The sequence below is a fragment of the Purpureocillium takamizusanense genome, chromosome 2 (genome assembly GCF_022605165.1).
Source record: "Purpureocillium takamizusanense chromosome 2, complete sequence".
In the NCBI taxonomy this organism is placed as follows: domain Eukaryota; kingdom Fungi; phylum Ascomycota; class Sordariomycetes; order Hypocreales; family Ophiocordycipitaceae; genus Purpureocillium; species Purpureocillium takamizusanense.
Window position 1 is genome coordinate 4,200,969 of NC_063069.1, and position 23,193 is coordinate 4,224,161.

A 23,193-nucleotide genomic window follows, 5' to 3' on the forward strand; every position below is an offset into this window, starting at 1 on the left:
GCCTGAGCCAGCCGCGCAGGGCACCTAACCCTCGTGGCAATGGGAACTTCAATCCCCATATCGGCTTCACGAACATGGAAGAAGTCGCAAGTTACCAAGCCACAAAGTATACAAGCCCCGGCTCAAAGAACAATAGCTAACTCATCTCACTTCCTTTGCCTCCTTATCTCCCCAGATGCATGTGAACTGCTCCTCTCCTCGACGGCAGGTCAGGTCGTTCATGGGCACAACGATTTCCATGAAGGTCATCATCGCGGGGCACCTCTAGCTGGTGCCTGGTACCTCAGCTGGGGCAGTCGAGCCCCTCCTCGGCCGACTGGAAAGTACCTTAGGTACGTACCAGGTACCCATCAGCCAGGCCAGGACCTTGGATGGAAGCCACCAGGGCCAACCCCCCCCCCCCCCGGCGCGCCTTCCTCCATGCAGCCATCCATCTCCCCCCCCGGCCCGGACCCTTGTCCCGCACCAAGCACCACCGTCAGCAAGCTAACCACCACCACGAAGGAATACGACTCCCCATGTCACCTTTCACGACCGACTGCCCCAGGCACAACTCTTTTTTATCCTTGACCGCCCGCGCGTAATCTTCCCTTCCATTACTACTACTTGGTAGCCCCTAGCTACTATTTCGCCGCCCTCACACCCTCTTTCTTCATCCCCTCTCGTCCCCTCCCCCGACCGCCATCGCCAAACGCACGACTTCGCCGCCGTCACCCTCCCCCCCCCCCCTTTCTGTCGCAATGGACCTCGTCGACCCGGCCACCGGCCGCGCTCTGCCCAGCGACGCCATCCAGCGCGTCCTCTTCGTCGCCAACGCCGTCCACGTATACAACATCCCCCCGCTCACCTCCATGCGCGGTCACAGCGCGACCGCCTGGACCGCCGACCCCTCGCGCCACATCTTCACCGCGCGCCTGCGCGTCATCGAGACCTCCACCTCTGAACCACTGGCTTCTTCCCTCACCCCCTCTTCTTCTTCTTCTTCCACCGCTACTGGTGCTTCTGGCGCGGCACCAGCATCGTCGTCGTCATCGTCGTCAGCGTCAGCGTCATCATCGCATCTCAAGGTCGACCTCGTCCTCGAAGACACATCCTCGCCCTCCACGCCGCAGCTCTTCGCCGCCGCGCCGTACACCCACCCCTCGGCCGTCGAGCCCGTCGTCGACAGCAGCCGCTTCTTCGCCGTCACCGTGCGCGACGACCAGGGCCGCAAGGCCGTCCTCGGCATCGGCTTCGAGGACCGCTCCGACGCGTTCGATCTCGCCATCGCGCTCCAGGAGGCGAGGCGCGGGCTTGGCCTCGACTCCGACTCCTCCTCTGGCGGCGCGCAAAAGGGCGGCCAGCGCGGTGGCACTGCGGATCCGGACAAGGAGCCTGTCAAGGACTACAGCCTCAAGGAGGGCGAGACAATCACCGTCAACCTCGGCTCCAAGTTCGGGAGAAGGCGGCCCCAGCAGCATGAGCAGCAGCAGGCCGAGTCGGCATCCCTCCAGTCCTTTGCGCTGGCTCCTCCTCCGTCGATATCAACAACATCATCATCATCGGCACATCCGGCCGATGCGGCCGGCGGCGGCTTTGCGCTGCCCCCTCCTCCGACAGCTGAAGACGTCAAGCGGAAGAGGAGGTCGCTGCGCGACCTTGGCTTCGACGATGGTCAGTTTGGCGAGTTTGCATAGCTTCCAAGCCACGGCAGCAACACGACTACGGCCGTCACATCCCGCACACAGTTCAAGCGCTTCGTTGAAGACAGCAATGGCTTTATTAAAATGATATCTTCAGAGCTGTGACATGACGAGACCGGATAAGAAACCAAGTCAACCCCCGTATATAGCACGCGCAGCAGACTCCGTACAGTATGCAGAAGTCCAGGCTCGCCAACTTGAGAATCTGATAAATGGACCATTCGCCGCTCCCGATGCGTGCGTGGCTCAGCCCGGCCACAGTGACGACATATTGGGCAAGCTTGGACGCCTTTCGAGCATTTTCTCAACATCTTCGTGCGCCGAGGGCATCCGTCGGGGAACCGGTCTCAACTCGCCGTCGTCGTCTGGTGTCACCGCAAACTCGTATTTCAGCCCATGATTGCACTCAAAGTCGGCGTCGCCCCCACTCATGGCGTGCGGGTCGGTGTCGTCGTCCCCGGCCCCGCAAGCAATTATTGGTGCCTTCGGGCTGTCCTCAGTCGTTGCCTTCAACGCGTCCGCCAGATGAGGGTCGGCATCGATAATCGACTCGTCACTCTCGCGTGGGTCGGTGCCTTTGACCTGGGGCACGAATTCCAAAGCCTCTGCATTCAGCGGCGTGCCCGGTCTCGACCTGGTGTTCAACGACGTCGAGGATGTGGTGGGATTCGTTCGACCGTCGATAGACGACCCCCCACAGCTGCGGTCGCTACTGCTGATCTTGGACTGTTGGCTTCGTTGCGCCCGCGTCTCCCGGCTCTGCGCTTCCATATACAGCTCGCTCAGCCGGATGAAGACGGCCTGCTCCTGCGTGGCCGCCCCATTTATCTGCACGCGCAACAAGTTGAGCTGTTTCCGCAATCTCCTGCGCTGCTTGCACCACACATGCTCCAGAGGGCGCAACTCATCCTCGGCCTGCGCGTACCGACGAATTAGCGCCCTAGTGTTGCTCGAGTGTACCTCTAGGGAGGCACTGAGATAGGCAATCTCCGCCGCAATCTCCTCGTACGGCCGCGGGCGAAGAAGAGCCTCACACGTTGCCATAGACGGTCGTCGATCTCGGTAGTGGCGAGGCTTGTTTTCCTCAGTCGGGCTCGGAGCGCAGCCCTGTGAGCGGCCTTTAGTAACGCTGTCGGTGCGTACTGGCGATGTGCCTTTGGGCGGGCTCCTTTCACGCTGGCGGGATGGTCCCGCTGGCGTGCTGGACTCGGCCATGTTCAGACGCTGTGGCGGGGACGGCGGCGGCGTTGTCATAGCTGCAGCCACCGGCGGCTGCGCTTTATGGCCGTCCGTTGAGATAGAGAGAGGTTTGCGGCCGCTTTGAGCGCGTTAGTTGAGCGAGGTACCGTAGACAAAAACGGAAAGGCTTTATGGCGCATACAGCATCGCCGCCATTGCCGCGGGGGGGAATCGGTCTTGTAAACCAAGAACCGGTGTCCGTTGACGAAGTCTAACGGGGAAAACTCTTGCGTGAACAGACTGTTGATGAAACAGCCGCGTCCCAGTCGCCGGCGAACAACTATAATATAATTGCCTAGTGCAGCTTGAAGCGGGACCCTTCCAGGGCTTGCTTGCTCCGTTGCATGTTGCATATCTAGCTTGGTTTGCTTAAGAGACAAAGAAGGTGGTGTCGACTATTAGAAGGCAATCGCCTGTGCGGTTCTAGGACCGTCAGTCCCCCTTCGATGCGTCGCCCGTCCACTGTCGTTGGGCAAGGAGGTCTGCGGGCGTGGCCATTGTTCGATGCTGGAGATGTCGCTGGGTCAGCCACCCCGTTGGTGGGAGCATCTGTTGGCCATGGCTTTCGGTGGCGCTCTCAGACCACCACCCCGGTTTCTGTGCAACCGGATCCACCCGCCTGGTGTGCGGGCGTGGCATGCTTTGGTGCGTCGATTGAATAGGGATCAATCCATTCATATGGCGAAGCCATCGTGTTGTGGCGACTCATTGAACCTCCAGAGCCCAGCTTCGGAGGCGGCCCTCCGGATGGACGAGACCTCGGCACTGTTGACGGGTCGATTGAGGTCGGCGTACCGCATGCCACCGCTTGCGCCCTTGCCGCGCTTCTCCTTGCCCACGTGTGCGTCAGGGCGATATTGCTCCATGATGTTGACGAAGCAGTCCATCGACACCTCAGACGCCAGGAAGCGCATTATGTCAGCGCCCTCGGCTTCCTTGCCCGGCATGGCCAAGTGACGAACGAGGAGACCTTTCTTGGCGATTCCGTCGGTGGTGAAGCACAGGTCGCCAACCTGTGCGTGCATGGCGCGGACGCTCTCGCGCGCGGCAGCGGCGTAGTCGTCGGCCTTAAGGAGCCGCTTCGACGTCTCGGTGTGCCACACCTTGAAGTCGGCCAAGTAAATGTCCACCAACCCTTCCATGAGCTCGAGGGAGGCCAGGGAGTCGAAGCTCGACGTGTTGTACACGACTGGCAGCCGCAGGCCCAGGTCCCTTGCATGCAGGATGCTCAAGGCCACCTGCGGGACGACATGCTCGGGCGTCACAATATTGATGTTGTGGACCCCGCCAACCTCCTGCAGCTTCATGTACCACTCGCCGAGCTCCTCGGGTGTGAGGTCCATACCATTACGCCGGTGAGAAATGTCATAGTTTTGACAGAAGACGCAACGCAGATTGCAACCGCTCATGAAGACGGCGCCGCTGCCATTGTGGCCCTGAATGCAGGGTTCTGTGTAAGCAAACACATCAAGGTCAGCATTGATCCCATGATGGCAGAGCTCCCGCGTCTCGCTCAGAAGAGCGCCCGGCCCGAGACCAACCTTCGCCAAAGTGCGGCGCGATAACGTTCACCTTGACGTTGTGGCCTATGAGACACATGCCTGTCGTCTGATAACGGTCGACTCCGCACATTCGGGGACACAGATTACAATTGCGGAGATGCGCGTAGGCGAGCGACCGCTTCCTCGCAGCATCTCGGGACGTCAGGGTCAGGTACCGCGGAACGTAATCGTCGAGGAGAAAGGGGGGGGCGAGATGCAGGTCGCGGCGCTGCAGCACCCTGCGGCGAGGCGCCGCCAGAGGGCGCAGCACCGCTTTGGCCCAGACGAGTCTCATTATGCAAACGCGCGCGTCATTCCATCATGGCATCATGAATGCTTTGCTCCTTTGGAATCCACTCGTTGGCTTTGCAATAAGGGTTGTTGCGGCACAGTACTGTAAGGGGCTCGACATCCAACATGAACGGGACGGTTGGCCTCGTCGTCATCGGCAATGCCGCCGGGAACGGGGCCTCTTGAATCGAGCAAACTTTTTTATAGAGAAGAAAATGTCAAATACAATGCAGTGAAAAGTGTTCCGTGCGCTCGAGAACTCAATGGCAGGCGGGTTGGAGGTCAGCGTTGGTCCAGCCACAGCCCAGTTGTTCAAGGGTAGAGATGTCGCTTCAACAATTTCATTGATGGCTCGACGAGGACAGGAGGGGTGCATCACGTGAGGCGGCCCGCGGGATAATTCATCACCGAAGAGCAAGCGCCCGCCTCGTATGTGACCCGACTCTCGCTGTGCTTGGGCATCTTGCTCATCGTCTTTTTCGCCTCACAGAGTCTACTTTGTTCACAGCAATAGCTTCGGCACGATGCATACAGAAAGCGTCCAGCAGACGGCGTGAAGCTCCTTAAGGAGCAATAACGCCGTCCAGAGGCTCTGCGACGGCCCGCCCGCTATTGTTGTTAGGGCTGAGACGACTCTCTGCTCCAACTTGACGTTGGCGATGACCCCACGCATGGTCCCCAATTGGCAATTCGGCCCCCCACTTACCGGGGGGTTTCATGATCTGACTTTGGCTGACTCCTGCATGCCCACATCTTGCCTGCCGACCCAGCTGCCTGGGACTACCAACCCCAGGATCCGGCACGACTGGCGGACAAGTTGAACGCTGCCGGGACCGACATGAACCGCCTGTTGAGCAGTCGGTGGGCCAAAGCCCCGTAGTCCGCCTGGCGGCCTCGTCACAATGCGAGAAAGATGTTGTTGTCCCCGTTTCCACGAGTGGCGGCGGCCGAGACCAAGGGCGGTGCAGAGAACGCAAGCCCGCAACACGTGAGACCTCACACTGGCAATGTGTTTGTTCATCAATGGGGTCGAAAAGCCCCTCGGCCACACTCCGCGGAGAACTAGGCAGCCAGACTCCCAGGGACGAGAGAGGTCCTTACCCTGAATAGGGTCTCGCGCGTCTGGAGGCGCGGGCGGGAATTTACCACGCAGGGCACGCCAGGGCACCCTCACTAAGCACGCCTCCCGCTTGGTCTCCTGCCGGCCGGGACTGGCTGGCTACCCAGGTTCACGGGTCACCAGGTGGCCGAAGAGCAGACCAACAAGCCCCCTCGCTCGACAATACATACAGGGTCTACATGTTCGTCCTAAAGCCAGCCAGCCACGAGCACACCGACGAGACAGACAGAATCTACCGACCTGCGGCACCCAGGGCAGGTCCTCAGCCACCGTCTGCCGTCGGGCACAAGCCTACGCCCAGCCGGCGTCAACTGGTGCGGGGCAGACAGAGTTTGGAAGGTGTTCAAGTTCCAGGGGATTGCAGTATCATCAGTCTGGCCGGTTCCATGGCACAATAACTACCTATCCACCAAGGTCGGAGTCGACCTGTCCTCGAGGGCAGAGGCCACGGGGTCCTGAGGTCGCCGAGCGCCGTTGGGCGCGGACTGTGTGTCCCTTGCCGCGCTCACATGTGCGTGACGCCCGTCCGTTTAAATCCAGAGCCAGCCCAACAATGACTTGAATGATATGCGACTGTTGCCTCGTCGTCCAGCTCAGCTGCGGCCGCTGGGTCACGGCGCAGCCTGCAGGTGGGCAACCCCCCCACGGCAAATGGACTCAAGGGATAACTACCTAGGTACGTTAGGTACCTAGGTAGCAAGTATGGCCTAATTAGCTCACTCGACCAGCCTTGGGTTGCCTTCCACTCTAGGGACCGGAGGGTTCCAGTTTACAGCCTTTGGGTGCCCAGTCCCGCTACGTGATGGCTGAATCCGTCGAAGAGCGGCCGAGATGCACAGGGCGCTTCGCAAAGTTGACCCTGGATGTAGCAGAGGCATTGTGAGCCAGACGCCTCGGTGCTGCTTTGCGTCTGCACCGACGATTCGTCGATGGCCGGGGAATGGCGGTATGGAGGGTCTTGATTACTACCTTACCTAACGCAGTTGCTGGTACAACAGCGATTCTGCTGTTAGTCCCGCCTCTCTCCGCTGCATTGCCACCGCGGGGGGGGCTGAATTGACAACGTATCCCCAGCGCATGCTGGGTAAGGTCGTCGACTGGTGTGCGTGCAAAGGCGCCAATTAGTTACCTACCAACCCAAAAGTGCGATGAGCTGTCCCCAGCAGGACACGCATGAAGGCCCATCATATCGGACGGCAGCGTCGTGGCAGCTGATGATGAATGACGGACAGACGGGCTGGCTTGGCTGCAAGGCAGTTGGCGAGGAGGACTGGCAGGTGCAGACGGTGAGGACGGCGGGCGCACCGGATGGCTCCCGGCGACATCCAACACGCCATGAAGCCATCGCCATGGGCGAGCGACCGAGGCGGGCTTGTCTTTGCTGTTGCCCTTGCTGTGCGCTCCAATACGTACTGTATGTCAAGTATTTACGAACATATCCAGGTCGCCGCCGCCGCCGCCATCGAGGCAGCAGGGTAGAACCAGCACACCAGTCACGGCGACAGACTCTACTGCCCCATCGTACGATGGCAGAAATCGAGGCGCGTAAAGATGCAACTCTAGCAGCAAGTGAGGGGGAGGCGGCACCGTCGCAGCGCTGTGACATCACCATGATTGGCGCCGTGCCTGCTGTGGGCGCCCTCTGGGGCTAAACTCCCGGGATGGCCAAAGCTAATCGCCCCCAAGCAACACAATCGATTGTCGATGGCTTGCTGCTGGATCGACTTGGTGAAGATCTTGGTCCAAAAAACCGAGGGGCCGGCACCTTTGCTTTGCTTTGCTTTGCTTTGTTCGGCGGTCATCGGGCACCGCGTTCGTCATACAAGATACTATTCGTATGCCAGCATCCGTAAAGGAACGGGCGGGAGCGGTATCGCCCGTCACATGGACGGCAGCATCGCGACAGGGCACACAAGAAGCATAACGATGCGTACGGCTGTTAGTTACACCAGTACCGAGCCCAGCAAGCAAATGCGGTGGTAGTACAACGACCGGCACGGCAGACGGACAAGACCGAGTCAAGTCTTAGATTCGTCGGCGACGCACGCGCCCTCTCGTCGGCCCACAAGCCCATGGAAGCCACAGCTGGACATGGGTCGGCAGCGTGGGTCCAAACCGGGGTGTGTCGATCATGGTGGGCGGGCGCCTTTTCAGGTGAATGAAGAGAAATTGCACATCAATTTTTCCTCGGCGAGTGCCCGCCCGCTCGCCCGCCGTCGCGTGTCGTTTGTTGTCCTCGTCGGTCGAAGAGAGGGGGGGAGAGGAAGAGAGAGGGAAAGAGAGAGAGAGAGAGGCAGGTCGGACATGGCCGTTGTGGAACTCAGCTTGACGAGCACGAGGAGGAGGGCGAGGCATGGACGAGGCATGGAACAAACCGCACCACCGCGCGACGCGCACCGAGACAAAACAACAACCGCACCGGTGCCCGACCCGACGAGTGACGACAGAGACATTTCGTTCGTTCGCTTGGGCGCGCGCGCGCTGGGCAGGGATCGCCAAGCCACACTGCGACAGCTGGTGACCGCGTCCCAGATCGCCGACGCCGAGGGTGACACACTGACTTATTAGCACGAGCAGGATGAAGCTGCTAGCGCATCCGATCCATTGGGGCCCATCGTCATAGGTGCCATCGCGTCTGCAAGCCAAGGTCTAACCGATGGCTCTCGATGGAGGAGAGCACGGCTGGGGTGTGCTGCGCTGCGCTGCGCTGCGCTGCCTGACCAGCTGGTCCGTCGGTACGCCGGCTGTTGTGCCCCCCCTGCTCGCCTGCCAGCTCCTTGTTGTCGTAGTGCCGTGCCGTGCCTTGCCCACGGGCTGGAACCATCCCATCTGTAGTACGTATCTGCCTTTGCCGAGCCAAGCTTGGTGGTTCCACGATTTTTTTTGAGTTCCCCCTGCCTTGCAAACGTCCTGCGTCAAGCTCCCCCGGGCCAAGTAACCCGAGATATTAGAGCCATTGGCATCCCTGGCAGGCGCGACCCTCCCCCTCCCTTCCTCCCTTTGCTTCCCGGTTCCCGTCTCCTCGTTCCTCGCCCGCTGGGAATCTTCCTCTAGCATCGGCATCTGGCGACCACGAGAGCTTCACATCGCGACGATACGAAGCAAGTCTACACACCCAAACGCGACAGCCAGCGCCGCGCGCACCCGCCACCATGGGCGCCTTCATTAGCTGGATCAAGAAGAACCTTCCCGCGGATGATCGGGAGGGTTCGGCGAACACGCCACCGCAGTCGGCATGGGGTGAGTCCCCCTCCATGGACGGCGCATGTCACTCACTGACCATTTTGCCCGCAAACAGCCATGGTCGATACACTCGTCCCGGTCCTGGTCATCTCGGTGATATACATCATCATCTTTCTCATCTTCCGCAGATCACAGCGGCGCTTCTACGCGCCCAGGACGTACCTGGGCTCCCTTCGTGAAAAGTGAGTCCTCGCGCATCGCGCGCAGCCAAACATGATCATTACTGACTGACCTTCTCAACCAGCGAACGGAGCCCCGACCTGGGTACCGGCTGGTTCAGCTGGTTCGGCACTTTCTGGAAGCTCCCAGACGCCCATGCCCTCACTCATCAGGGCCTGGACGCCTACCTCTTCCTGCGCTACCTGCGTGTCGCCTGCATCATCACCCTGTTCTCGCTTGCCGTGACCTGGGCCATTCTGTTTCCCGTCAACGCGACGGGCCACAATGGTCAGACGCAGCTCGAAGTGCTCTCGTACAGCAACATCAACCCCGACACCGAGGGCAGTCGCTACTTTGCCCACGCTCTCGTCGCATGGGTTGTCTACGGCTTCGTCATGTACATGATTATGCGCGAGTGCATCTTCTACATCAACCTGCGCCAGGCCTACCTGCTCACGCCGCACTACGCGAACCGCATCTCCTCGCGCACCGTCCTCTTCACGAGCGTGCCCGACGAGTATCTCAACGAGGCCAAGATTCGCGAAATGTTCAACAACTCAGTCAGGTATGTCTGGATCGCCGGGCAAACCAAGGAACTTGACAAGCTCGTCGAGGAGCGGGACAAGGTCGCCATGAAGCTCGAGGGTGCAGAGGTCAAGCTCCTTAAGCTCGTCAACAAGGCTCGCACCAAGGCCGCCACCAAGGGCGACGCCCCACCCGCCACCAACAACGGCCACAACGACGACGCCGCAGCCGACACCGAGACGGGCAGCATCGCCGCTCGCTGGGTCCCCGACAAGAAGCGCCCTTCGCACCGCCTCGGGCCCCTAGGCCTCGTCGGCAAGAAGGTCGACACCATCGACTGGGCCCGCGCAGAACTCCAGCGCACCGTCCCCGAGACGGAGAAGATGCAGGCCGACTGGGCCGCCGGCGACTTCAAGAAGGCCAATGCCGTGTTCGTCGAGTTCATGAACCAGGCCGATGCCCAGGCCGCGTACCAGGTCCTCACCCACCACCAGGCCTTGCATATGACGCCCAAGGTGGTAGGCGTCAAGCCCGAGGAGGTTGTCTGGAAGAGCCTCTCGATCCCCTGGTGGCAACTCGTCATCCGACGCTACGCCGTCTACGCTTTCATCGCCGTGCTCATCATCTTCTGGGCTATTCCGGTTGCCATTGTCGGTCTCATCGCCCAGGTGAACACGCTGAAGCAGCTCCCGGGCTTGACGTGGCTCGACTCGATCCCCAAGGTAAGCCCCGATCCGACGTTCATTGTTGTGTGCCGTTGCGCTGACGCTCGCAGCCTATTCTTGGTGTCGTGTCTGGTCTGCTGCCGTCGGTTGCCTTGTCCATCCTCATGTCCTATGTGCCCATCATCATGCGTGGCTGCGCCAAGCTCGCAGGCACGCCGACCCTGTCCCGTGTCGAGCTCTTCACGCAAAACGCCTACTTTGTGTTCCAAGTGGTGCAGGTCTTCCTCATTCGATCCGTCTTTGACGCGGCGTCGACAGCTCTCGTCAAGATTGTCAACGACCCCAGCTCCGTCTTCACGACGCTGGGCCAGACGATTCCCACGTCGTCCAACTTCTACATTTCGTACTTTATGCTCCAGGGTCTCACGATTGCCACTGGCGTCGTGACGCAGGTTGTGGGCATGTTTGTGTTCCGCATCCTGTACAAGTTCCTGGCGGGCACGCCGCGCGCCATGTACAACAAGTGGACGACGCTCAGCGGTATTCTCTGGGGCAGCCTTCTCCCCGTCTACACCAATATCATTTGCATCAGTAAGTCCCCCAGGCGAGGTCCTCTTCCCCGGGTTGCCAGGTCGCTGACGACATGTCCTCAGGCATCATCTATTCGGTCATTGCTCCATTCATGCTCTTCTGGTCTTCCATTGCCATGGGCCTGTTCTATCTTGCCTATCGTTACAACATCCTCTTCGTCTCGGAGACGACGGTCGACACGCAGGGCCTGATCTATCCCCGTGCTCTGAAGCAGCTGTTCACGGGCGTCTACCTAGCCGAGATTGTCATGATTGGCATGTTTGCCGTCACCAAGGCTCCGGGCCCGGCTGTACTGATGGCCATTTTCCTCGTCTTCTCGATTCTCTACCACATGACGATCTCGAGATACCTCGACCCCCTGCTGTACGGACTTCCTCGCAGCGTCCAAGCTCGGGAGCAGGCGATCCAGTCGGGTCTGGGCTCGCCCGCCTCGCCGGCGCAGGCGGAAGAGGGCCTTGGACGCAACAAGGAGTCGAACGAGAGCGCGACGGCGGAGAAGAAGACAGACGTCAGCCCAGAGCACGCGGTGCCGAAGAAGGAGGGCAACATCATCACCAGGTTCCTGAAGCCGTGGGTCTTTTACGACTACGAGAGACTTCGCAGCATGATGCCTAGCCAGGACGACGTAGACTTTGACCGGATGTACTCGGACGAGGTGGAGCGGACGGCGTACATGGCGCCGTCGGTGACGAGCAAGGCCCCAACGCTGTGGATCCCGCGAGACGGCGCGGGCGTGTCGCGGCAGGAGGTTGCGCTAACGAGCAAGGTGATTCCCATCTCGGACGAGGGCGCCACGCTGGACGAGAAGAACAACATTGTGTGGGACACGGAGGGCGCGCGTCCGCCCATCTGGGACGAGAAGATCTACTACTAGACAAGTACCCGACGTATGGTGAAGGTCTGCTCGATTTTGATACCCCTGCGGTTATGGTCGCTTTGGATGGATGGTGGAGTTTTTGGTTGCGCGGAGGATGCAATACCCAGGTCGCCGGGGGAGAGTCGACGGTCGATTCTCCTGCTCGCGGACTGTACTAATTTGTGGGTGGAGGAGCGTAACTTGTGTTGTTTTTTATGCGGCCTCGGCCAAATCTGTGGCCTTTGGTAGCTGTATAGAGAGATAAGAATGGCTTCATGTTTGCACTCTATGCTGCGCCGCCCTTAGTTGACGACGATGTAAGTAAAGCTTGGCTTTCAAGCTACATAGGATGGAGCAGTCTACCCTGCCAGATGACGTGACGTGCATGCAAGCCAGAGCAAAACATGCGGCCGTTGCTGCGACCGCGACGGGAGGAGGGGAGGGGCCGCAGGACAACCTCGAGGACCCCTTGACGACATGTTTTGGCAATAGGCAAAAAAGACACGTTTCGCTCTGCTACTAGTAAAGCGACGGCGAAAGCAAAGCCCCCGGCGGCGGCAGCGGCGGCAGGTTAGCAAGGCAGCGGCAGGTTAGCAAGGCAGCGGCTGGTTAGCAAGGTAGCGGCTGGGTTCGTTTCCTTGGTTTTGACGTGCATGTGGCGGCATGTCGGGGTGCAGGGTGGGAGGTTGATGAACGATTGGGGCTTGATTCGACCCGGGGAGGGAGGGGAGCGGGGGCGACGACGACGACGATCGATCCTAGCTAGCTCTGGTTGGGGGGGCGAAAGGGAACGATTTGGTCTGAGGTTTATGACATGTGTGGATTGTTACGTGGTGCGATTGCGCTCGCATGTCCACCCAGGGCATAATAGTTGTCGTGGCGGGGGTCATATGGGCGATTAGAGAGAGAGGTGGTGCCAGGGGGGGGGATCAGTATTATCCCAGCTGTGTCTCACGAAGCAGTCATCATGCGAGCAAAAACGCCGGTCGTCATGCAGCTAGATAGGTACCGAGGTAGGCAGATAGTAGACGGGTACAAGGGGACCACGCATGCAAGCATGGCGCATGAACGACATAACAAGGAGGATAGGGAAAAAAGCCGAGCAGGTTTTGTGCTCATGTGCTTTTATCCCCCTCGACTTTGCTTCACTTTGTTGTTCCTGCCTCCCTCTCTTCTTTTCTTGCGGGGCTGCGCAAATCTACCTACGTGTTGGGTCTGATAGGGTGAGGCGGTTTCTATTGTCTGTCTGTCTCATGGAGCGCTGATTCTCGGGTCGGTCTCCCGCCTGGGTCTGTTTTTGTGTTGTTGCTTTCCCTCAGCAGCACGTCTCTACTGGCAAACTATACTCATCTTGTGTGTCATGTTTGGAGGCGCTGCGAGGCGCGTTGGGGGCGTTGGCGATCTGTACTGGACGGGACGAGTATGCCCGCCTAGTTAGTACTCGTTACCATGTTGTATGTACAGTACGGTACAGTACATGCATGCGTGTGTGCATACACGTTATGTACGGAGCATCATGTGAGCGACATGTAGCATCTGATCACGTCGCAAAAGTCGAGACAAGGCGGCCAAGAGAGTGAGGGAGGGAGAGTGATAGAGAAGTGTGACCTTCTGGATTGGTGTGTAGTGTAAGTGTAACTAGTGTCCTCCATGTTTCTAGCCCCCAAGTGTGCTGAGGGCGGCCCGGATGAAACAAGACATTTGATGATTATTGCTGAACCTCTGGGCGTAGTGTGTGTGGGGGTGCCTTGCATGTGCTGTGCTCGTAACTTGAGTCAAAAGAACTTTACTTGGCCATGGAGCAGTGGGTACAGCCCAGTTTTGTTTGTTGTTATTGTGGTTATCGTAGGAAAGCGCATCGAACGAATTCATGACGCCCGTCTAAATCCCATCATGAGGACGCTCATCAGTATCAAAATGCTGCTGTTGCTGCTGCTGCTGCTGCTCAACGGGGGCCCGTTCCATCCCAACGTCTCTGCGTCTGCAGAAACAAACAGCCAGCCAGCCAGCCATGAAAGTAGTATAGCTGGCCCCCCCCCCACCAAACAAAACATACTTCGTACGCACACACTCCGCCACTTTATTGCCGCCAGACCAGGATCCAGTCCAATCCGCCGCCCCACCGCCAAACCCGCGCCGGTTGCCCTGGCGACGGAGCCCGCTTTTTCTCCCTCACCACCACCACAACCACCACAACCACCACCAGACCGAAACCCAGTCAGTTAGTCAGTCACATCGACCTCGTCCAGCTCCAGCTCGCTGCCCTTTATTTGCTTGGCTCGCAACCATAACAACAACGATAACGGGGCGACGGGCCACGCCACAGCGCGTGCGCGGGGGGGGGGGCGGCGAACGTTGCCTGTCCGTTGCGCGTCGGCGTTACTTCGTACCCTTCCTCTCTCTCTCTTTTCTCGCGTAGGTGTGGCTGCTGCTAGTGAATCGAATCGGATCGGCCCATTGGGTGGTGTGGTGCGGGCGCTTCTATCCGCACGTTGGTCACAGGGAAGGGGTGGGAGGAGTCTCGGTAGAGAGAAGAGGGTGCTTGGGCAACCCTTCTTGTGCTTTCTTGGTCCGCAGGGTCCTTCCAGTCTAGACTGTCTCCGTTGCGGTGTTCAATACACTCAGTAGTAGAGAGAGAAGAGAGAGTGGGACACACACACAATATCATTGTCCTCGTCAGCACCACCAGCACCACCACCTCCTCCACCTCCTCCTCCATTCACCGAGTGCGCGGCCCTCCCTTTGCAATTGTCGTGTTTGCCTCTTCCCTCGGTGCCTGCCTATTTCGCTTCGTTGCACATATCCTCTTTACCTTCGTCTCGTTGAGCGCATTGGAGGACCCTTCCTTGCCTCGGCCAGTAGCGACAACACGGCACGTAACATAGCACACGAGACGGGCAGAGTACCGTTTCCATTCCACCTTAGCCCGGGCGCAGCGACCGAGCACCGGCCGTTTAAGCCCTTGTTCGTTGCGCAACAAGACGTCCCGTTCGTCTTGGACCAGCTGCGTTACATAACTGCGCCGGCCGATTCACTGCGCGACTCATCCATTTGACAACAACAACAACATTGGCACCCCGTCAGCGCCCCGCGCAGCGCGATAGACAAGAGACCCTCACACGGCGCGATATCTACGACACGGCGAGGCTCTGGCGCGATGATGTGATGTGAGGAAGAAGCGAGACCGAGACTACGGCGCACGCGGCCGAACTCCCACGACATCCTTTCGATTCGATTCCAGTTTTCTATACAAGGTTGCCTATACATATCGAGGAAGAAACAAACCAGAAACACACATCACGTCGGCCTCATCATCAAGGATGGTCGTCACCAGATCCAGATGGAGGCGGCGGCGGCGGCCCGCCTCCCGCTCCGTCTCACCTCTCCACCACCTCCTCCTTCTTGCCGCATTCCAGTCCTCCTCCTCCTCCCCCGCCATCGTCTCCGCCGCCGCAGAACAAGCGCACGCCTTCCCCTACGTGCCGACACAGATCCTCACCCCCAGCGCCTGCGTCAACCAGTCGTCCTGCCGCGGCCGCGACGTCGCCTACGTCTTCAGCCCGTCATCGTCGACGTCGCGCGACGGCGTGCGCTTCCTCGCCCTCAACTACTCCTCGGGCATCGACGCCGGCGCGGAGCCCAAGCCCGTGTCCACCACCGCATCCTTGCCCTTTCTCCAAGACGCCGAGTCGGCGACGACGGCCTTTGGCGCGGCGCGGGCGGCTAGTGGCGAGGTGCTCGTCTTTGCCGGCGCGTGCGACGGTCCCGGCGGCGACGTCTGGAGCTACACACCCGGCGGCAACAATGGCGACGACAAGGACGTCAAGTGGCAGCGGAGGACGACGACGAGGAAACAAGGAGGGGCGGCGGGAGGAAGCACGCAGGGACCATACTTTCTGGGCGGAACGCTCGCCTTCTCGTCCAAGCTGGCGCCCACCATGGACGAGCCGACGCTTTACACGTACGGCGGCATGTGCGCGCCGCCGTCGACGTCAACGGCCAAGACGCAGGACTGGCAGTCCAACGCAAACTACACCAAGACGATGATGAGCCTCTCCCCGGCAGCCGCGCAGGATGGCGGCTACAATCTGGGCGTGGCGTCTGTGCTAGGCCCGCGCTCGCCCTTTGCGGGCTTCTCGGTGACGCAGCTGCCGCCCTCGGTGACCAACATATCGGGGACCGTGACGCAGCAGGCGAGCTTCGTGTTTCTCGGCGGGCACACGCAGTGGGCCTTTATCAACATGAGCACGGCGGCCGTCTGGAGCCTGCCCGAGGAGACGTGGTCGTACGTCAACGTGCAGCCGCCGTCGCCACCGCCATCGACGGCCGCGGGTGAGATTAGGAAGGAGAAGAAGGCGGCAGTGGCGACGACACCAGACAACGTGTACAGCCGGTCGGGCCACACGGCGGTGCTCAGCGAGGACGGCGGCTCCGTCGTTGTACTCGGCGGCTGGGTCGGCGACGTGGGCACGCCGGCGGAGCCGCAGCTCGCGGTGCTCGAGATGAGCCAGGCGTACAGCTCCTGGCGATGGCGCATCCCCGAGACGCAGCCGGAGAGCGGCATCTACGGCCACGGCGCGGCGATGCTGCCCGGCAACGTCATGGTCGTGTATGGCGGGTGGGAGACCAAGAACATAACCACGACGACGACGAAGCAGAAGCGCCAAGACGCCCCCGCGACGGCATCGTCGCTGCGCTTCTTGAACCTGACGTCCATGGCGTGGACCTCGTCGTACACGAACCCCCACGCGGCAGGGAGAGGCGGCGGCGGCGACGACGAGTCCCACGACGCACCCGGGTCGGACGGATCATCAAAGTCACGGCGCCTCGGGCTCGGGCTCGGGCTGGGGCTGGGCCTCGCGCTGCTACTCGGCGTCGTCTTCGGGTTCCTGCTCTGGCGCATGCGGCAGCGGCGGAAGCAGGCGCGGCACGACGAGGCGGTGCGGGCCATGGCCGAGGACGCGCGACACTTCCTCCACGACGGTGACATGATGGAGCGCGACGACTTTCTCTTTGGCTGGGGCGGCCAGCGGGACTGGCGTACCGGCGGCCAGCAGCAGCAGGGAGGCGACGGGCGGTCGCTGGGATACGAGAGCCTCCGGGGCGCCGCCGGAGGAGCGGGAGGACGGGCCTCGCTCGACGCCGGCTCGAGTTCCATTGCCCGGAAGCCCCTGGCCGGCGGAGGCGCCACCCGAGGCATGATGATGCGCAATGGCTATCAGCCGGCGCTGCCTGCGGACGGTGGGCGATTCAGCGGCACGTTCGCGTCGCCACCGGGCGTCATCCATCCGATCCTCGAGGACGACGAGGACGAGTACTACGGCCATGACGAGCAGCACGAGAACGAGCACGAGCATGCGAATCTGGCGTCGGCAGCAGCAGCGGCGCCGCTGACGCCCACCTCGGAGGCGCACTCGGATCCCTTCGCCACGCCCGTCACGGCCACGGCGCCGCCCGTCATCTTCTTCCCCACGACGGCGGCGGCGGCGACGGGGGGCGGCCTCCGGACGTCGAGCCCGGACAGCAGGGGCAGCAACAACAGCAGTCCCGTCCGGCGCACCGATCCGGATGTCCAGGACTGGGTGTCGGACGTGGACGCCGCGGACGCGCTGCTCGCGCGATACAGCTCGACTCGCCAGCAGCATCAGCAGCAGCAACAGCAGCAACAGCAGCAGTCATCGTCGTTGCTGCAGCAGGGCCGCGTGTCGCCAACGCGCCGCGGATCGAATCGCTCGACCCTCACACTCGGCCTGCGCGACGACGACTCGCGCACCGGCTCCAACCTGTCCGAGTCGGCGCGCAGTGCGGCCGACAGTCTGCGCCGCTCCGCCTCGGGTCGCCGCTCCGGAGGCTTCCTCCTCGGTCTCGGCCTCGGCGGCGGCGGTGAGCACTCCAAGCCCGGGAGCAGCTCCTCGAGCAGCTACAACACGGCGCGGTCCGGCTTTGGCGCGCTGCAGGCCGAGGCGCCGGGCCTGCTCATGGGTAGCAGTGGCGGCGGCGCTCGAACGACGGCACCGGCCAGCCCGACGGGATGGGGAGGCGGCGCGGCGACCGGAGACCACAACAACGACGATGACGACGAGTACGCGCTCCCGCCCGGCTCGCCGTCCAAGTCCAAGCCACCGTCGCGGCGCACGTGGCTGGGCTCGCTGCGGCGCGTCTTCTCCGGCAGCGGCAGCGGCAGCAGCGGCGCGTCGCCGGCCAGCGCATCTCGCGAGGAGCTCGACTCTCACCAACACCATCAGTACCAGCAGGCTAGCAGCGGTGCCGCGCTGATGACGGCCGGCGCGGGGGCGCTGAGCGGCGAGCTGCTCCGCCGGAAGCAGGGCCGACATGACTGGCAGGACTCGGGCGACGAGGGCGGTGGCGGTAGCAGCACGGTCGGTATGGGAGCAGCAGGGAGAAGAGGAAGAAGAAGCGAGCACCACGGCGGCGACGACGACGACGGGGCGCGAGAAAAGGACGAGTGGGATATCGAGCGGGCGGTGGAGCAGCGGCTGGTGCAGGTCATGTTCACGGTGCCTAAGGAGCGCCTGCGCGTGGTCAACGCCGCCGCGGACGACGGCGACGACGATAACGAGGATGATGATGATAATGGTGGTGCGGACAACCGGGCGTTGGGCAAGCCGCCCGTGACGGTGACGGCTCAGCAGCGCGGCCAGGAACACGTCGCCCCAGCCGAGGCGTTGCGGGAGCCGCACGTCGCGGAGCTGGTCGACCCGTCGAGCACGGACACGAGCACGCCGACGACGACGACGACCAAGTCTTCGCTGCGCTCGGCGGCGTCGCGAGAGGGCGGGTTGCGGCTAGCAGGCGAGCAGCAGCAACGGCAGGAGGAGGGCGGCGATGCCACCACCGCCACGCAGAGAGATGTCGGCACACCAGGCGCCGCGGGTGATGCTGCCAACATGACCGCCATCGTCGTCGATACGAGCAAGGACGTTGGTGGCGTTGAAGACAAGAACGACAAGCACGATCACCATCATCATCATCACGACCATAACGACGAGAAAGACGACGAAGATGAAGACGTCCACGACAGCAGCTTCCTCAGCGGCATCGGCAGCGGCGACGGCGGCAGCGCGCGGGCCAAGCATCAGAGCCACGCCGGCACCGTCAGCAGCGGCGGCGGCGACTACCTAGGCGTGATGGACGGGACGACGACCATGTCGAACCCGCGCCTGTCGCACTCGACGGACGGGTCGTCGTGGCGCGGAGACCGGTCGTCGGGCGTCTTCATGACGGCCGAGGCGGTGACGTTTGAGCGCCCGCGGATGCGCATGACGCGCGTGCGCGACATGGTGGACCGGTACGAGACGCGCAGCGCCGAGGCGAGTCCCGTGCGGAGCCAGGCGGACAGCCCGACGAGGGGGACGCACCGCTCGTCATGATGGGGAAACAAAGGGGGGGTGGGTGGTGGTGTTCAACACCACACTGGAGTTTTCATGCTGTTGCTGTTGCTGCTGCTTTTTCTGGTTCTCCGTTTACGAAATGCTTTGTGTGCAGAGAGAGGGGAGTGAGTGGCCCACGCGCGGTTCACTCGCGGGCGGTTTGCCTGGCATTTGGTCAATACGGCGAGTGAGTTTCACGGTTTCTTCATTTTTTATACCACGATATTGTCCCTGTGGTGGAGAAAGAGAGGTGGTGTGTTTATTTGCCCCTCCTTCTTGGGGGCAGGGAGCAAAAGGAAGGGGTATGTATACACGCGCGCGCAAACGGCTTTGGGGATGGGAATCAAAGGTCTATATTCGTGCATGTACGTATGTCTATATGTATTGCATGTATGTATGTTTGCGAGTATGTATGTATATGTGTATATGCGTGTATGTGTGTGTATACAGTATACTTGAAGACGTACAAGACAGAAAGGGGGGGGGGCTACTAGGTACCTACGCTCACTCATAGGAACCGTTGGCGTTTTCCCTCATTGTGTTTAGTTAGGGTCTAGGATCGGGATGTGATGTGGTGATACCTGCCTGCCTGCCTTGGCCGTTGCGTCGGTATTTATGTCCTGCGCGTATCCGTGTATCCATGTGTCGACATGTCCCTCGCGGCCCGTCTCTATCCCCCTCCCCCCTTCTCTAAACTGCCATTCTATTCTCCAAACCGTGTACCGTTTCCTGCAGCGCTGTCCGTGCATCTGCGCGTACGAATCTACATCATATCCTTCTAGCAGTCTCCTGTCTAAAAAGCGGCAAAGCAGCTGCTACCCTGAAAAGAAACTGGCAAAAGCAGCTACACCTTGACGCCGAGCTTCTTGTTCCACGCCAGGACCGCCTCGATGGCCTGCCTGCCGGGAAAGTCAAAGATGACGACGCCGGTGCGGCGCGCCTCGGGGACGCGCTCAAAGTCGCGGACCCACTGGCCCGTCATGTCGTTCATGCCCGTGACGGTGCGGTTGAGGGGCCCCGCGGCGGCCTCGACGGGCAGGACGCCGATGGAGGCGGAGACGTGGGCGAGGTAGAGGCGGGCGTTGTCGAGGGCGTCGGTGGCGGCGCGCTCGAGGGCGGTGCGGATGGCGGTCCACTTCTCGGCGAGGTGGTAGACGTCGGGGACGATCCAGGCGTCCTCGAGCGCCATCTGCGGGCCGTCCCAGGCGAGCCCGTAGGAAGGGGCCCCCTGCGACGACGAGGCAAAGTCCTGCAGCAGGAAGACGCGCGAGCGCAGGGCGCCGAGCGTGGGGATGGGGGCGCTGCGGTTGTCGTACAGGTACAGGTGGTCAGCAAGGTGGTTGTTGCGTGGTTGCCGCTCGCCGCTGCTGCCGCCGCCGCCGCCGCGGTAGTAGCCGACAAAGGCCTCCTCAAACGTCTTGGAGTTGTTGGCGCCGACGGGGCGGCCCTCCTCCTTGAGGCGCATGACCAAGGCCTCGGAGGGGTTGGCGACGAGGAAGGCGAGCACGTCGCGCAGGACGTCGGCGAAGCTGAAGCCCGTGTAGCCGTCGCCGTGGTAAATGTGCAGCTCGTCGTCGCGCAGGCGGGCGCGGATGTCGAGGTAGCGCAGGCCGGCGTCGAGCTGGACGCTGAGGTTCCAGTTCTGGCAGTTGAGGACGGGGTCGCGGCGCAGCAGGCCGTACGTCATGGTGTCGTGGGTGCCGGGGATGCTGAGGCTGGTGAGGTTGGTGTCGTCGGGGACGGCCGCCATCCACGCCGGGTGGTGCCCGGCGTGCGCGTCGAAGCTCCACGCCGAGCGGTAGCCGCGGTAGCAGCCGCCGCGGACGAGGCACGGCGCGACGGCCAAGAGGAGCAGGTAGAGGAGCGCCATGGCGGCGGCGGCGGCGAGGGCGAGGAGCGGCGGGACGCGGCGTGCGCGGACGGGACGACGATGACGGAGGCGAGGCGGCGGCGGGAGGGGGAGCGAAAGCGATGGCAGCGACGGCTTGCCCATGATGGGAGGGGCGCGACGGACGTCTATATAGTAGCGTATAATTCGGGATGCTGGAGCAGGCACGACTGCTACTGCTGCTCGTCGCCTACCGCTTCAACCGGGGCGGCTGCACACACGGCAAGGCACGGACGGCACCGCGGGGCTGAAGGGGGCCCCGGTGGAGAGCGGCGACCGGGGGCGGGCGGGCGGAGCGGTGAGGGAGAAGGATGGAGATGCAGGAAACGTGCTGCAACGGCGGCGCGTCACCGCATCGTGGTGAATTAGTAGTTCGGCGGGCGGGGAGGAGTTGTCAACGGGTGTTGGTGGTGATGATGATAATGATGCACGGCGAGGGCCAGGCGAGGAGGCCACGGGCGGGATCGCACAGCCGCACGTGGGTAACCCGCGAGGCGCGGTTTGTCGTGGTCGGGTCGGGTGACGTGACGGGGGGGGGGTTGATGGTGGTGACTCGTTCGCGAATGTGGATGGATGGATGTGAGTGGGCGTGATGTGATGGACGGTTGGATTGGCCTCCCCGTGACGGGACACGGAGCAGTGCAGCGCAATGCGGCGCAATGCAGTGCAGTGCAGTGCAGTGCAGTGCAGTGCAGTGTAGTGGATGACGGAGCGAGGCCGCGTCCCCGGTCCGGCGTTGAGTGCCCGGATTAGTAGGTGGAGGATGGTGCAGGTGCCCTGTGCAACCCGACACCTCCGGCCGCCTGCCCGGGCCCCCCGCCCGCCCGCCCGCCCGGCGCGTTGGCTTCAATACTTACATGGCTTGACTTGCCCGACGGTTTTTTCTTCTTTCTTGCCTGTGCTATGCTTTTGCAGACCAATTTGTCTCCATGTGTTCTAGCCCCTGTCTCTCTCTCTCCCAATTACTCGTCGTCGCAGACGCGGATAGGCTCATGCATCATGTGCGCGTCCACGACAACGATGCAACACCAAGATGCCGCCGTGACAAGTAAGCTACCCTGCACCACATCGCGCCCGCCATCGCCAACTTGACCTGCTCCTGGCTGCTCCGTGTCGACAGCCTCAACAATCTCCCCCTGGGGCACTAATCAGCCAGTTAGCCCCTCTTTCTCTCTCTCTCCGTTGATACCCTCGACGAACTGGCCCATGTGCCGGCAATCACCCAGCTCTCAGCCGCCCCAACGCACACTCTCTCCCTCCCTCCATAGGCGTGTGCCATCGTCAACTCACCGCCATTGACGCCTCAACGACTGTACGTGCCAAAACCATTTGCGTGCCGTTACCACGCGCACGCGAGGCCGCCCGTCCATACGCCCGTCAGCCAAACGGGAGGCAAGGCGCCATCGCTCTCAAGGCCAGCCAACCATGGTATATCCGATCGACCATCGCTAAGTCATCGAGAGTTTGCGCCGTCTCGCGCCGCCACCCGGGCCCCGCAGGCAGGGCAGCCCACCTCCACCCATGAAAACTCAATTCCCGTTCTGGAGTACGTACGTAGTAACTTAGTGTGCAGTCCACTACTCCACGTAGATCATGGGGACCGAAAGGAAACGATCAGATCCCGTCGCAGGCAGATTAAAAAAGGGGGGGAAGGGGGGTTCCCGCTTCACTCGTTACGTAGTTACTGTCCACCCGCAAGCAGCTCACCAGGGATCACCTCCGTTGCGTCGTCGACGGAGACCCGGGCCCCCGTACGCGATGATGATCATCTTATATTTGCTCGTCCGGGCCAGCCGGCAGACCACGACGGGGGAGATGGAGGGGGTCGTCAACCACCGCGTACCTTTCGGCTGTTCCTGGCAGAACCCTCTTCTGCCGTTTGACGGCGCCGCACTGCTCTGGACTGGACTGGGACTGCATGTGGGAAGAGGAACTGAAGTGACCTGAACTTTGATGTCCCGGTCAGGTGCGCTTGGCGGGCCGCACACCGCCCGTCCGTGAT

The 23,193-nt window shown here is 61.6% G+C and overlaps 6 protein-coding genes across 8 annotated transcripts; 3 read left to right on the plus strand and 3 right to left on the minus strand.

Moving 5' to 3' along the window:
* Nucleotides 1–740: 740 nt before the first annotated feature.
* On the plus strand, nt 741–1,676 carry JDV02_003064 (uncharacterized protein; the record flags this gene model as incomplete). The annotated part of the gene is made up of 1 exon (XM_047984150.1): nt 741–1,676. The coding sequence occupies one exon, from the start codon at nt 741–743 to the stop codon at nt 1,674–1,676; it is 936 nt and encodes a 311-aa protein (XP_047840123.1).
* Nucleotides 1,677–1,928: 252 nt separating this feature from the next.
* JDV02_003065 (uncharacterized protein) lies at nt 1,929–3,077 on the minus strand (the record flags this gene model as incomplete). Its single annotated transcript, XM_047984151.1, has 2 exons — nt 1,929–3,000; nt 3,064–3,077. The coding sequence occupies 2 exons, from the start codon at nt 3,075–3,077 to the stop codon at nt 1,929–1,931; spliced, it is 1,086 nt and encodes a 361-aa protein (XP_047840124.1).
* Nucleotides 3,078–3,595: 518 nt separating this feature from the next.
* On the minus strand, nt 3,596–4,757 carry JDV02_003066 ([Formate-C-acetyltransferase]-activating enzyme; the record flags this gene model as incomplete). Its single annotated transcript, XM_047984152.1, has 2 exons — nt 3,596–4,371; nt 4,463–4,757. 2 exons carry the CDS (start codon nt 4,755–4,757, stop codon nt 3,596–3,598), a joined length of 1,071 nt encoding a protein of 356 aa, XP_047840125.1.
* Nucleotides 4,758–8,076: 3,319 nt separating this feature from the next.
* On the plus strand, nt 8,077–12,346 carry PHM7 (phosphate metabolism protein 7). Of its 3 annotated transcripts, XM_047984153.1 has the most exons (5): nt 8,077–9,113; nt 9,172–9,298; nt 9,361–10,522; nt 10,576–11,056; nt 11,119–12,346. In XM_047984153.1, exons 1-5 carry the CDS (start codon nt 9,026–9,028, stop codon nt 11,928–11,930), a joined length of 2,670 nt encoding a protein of 889 aa, XP_047840126.1. In that variant the 5' UTR covers nt 8,077–9,025; the 3' UTR covers nt 11,931–12,346. The 3 variants fall into 3 exon arrangements, with proteins under 3 accessions (XP_047840126.1, XP_047840127.1, XP_047840128.1); XM_047984154.1 differs by having other exon boundaries at nt 8,077–9,298; XM_047984155.1 differs by having other exon boundaries at nt 8,136–10,522.
* A 1,362-nt stretch (nt 12,347–13,708) lies between these two features.
* On the plus strand, nt 13,709–19,710 carry JDV02_003068 (uncharacterized protein; the record flags this gene model as incomplete). Its single annotated transcript, XM_047984156.1, has 2 exons — nt 13,709–13,720; nt 15,329–19,710. The coding sequence occupies 2 exons, from the start codon at nt 13,709–13,711 to the stop codon at nt 19,301–19,303; spliced, it is 3,987 nt and encodes a 1,328-aa protein (XP_047840129.1). The 3' UTR covers nt 19,304–19,710.
* Nucleotides 19,338–21,748, minus strand: JDV02_003069 (Phosphatidylinositol diacylglycerol-lyase). The gene has a single exon (XM_047984157.1). The coding sequence runs from the start codon at nt 21,294–21,296 to the stop codon at nt 20,148–20,150; it is 1,149 nt and encodes a 382-aa protein (XP_047840130.1). The 5' UTR covers nt 21,297–21,748; the 3' UTR covers nt 19,338–20,147.
* Nucleotides 21,749–23,193: the final 1,445 nt, after the last annotated feature.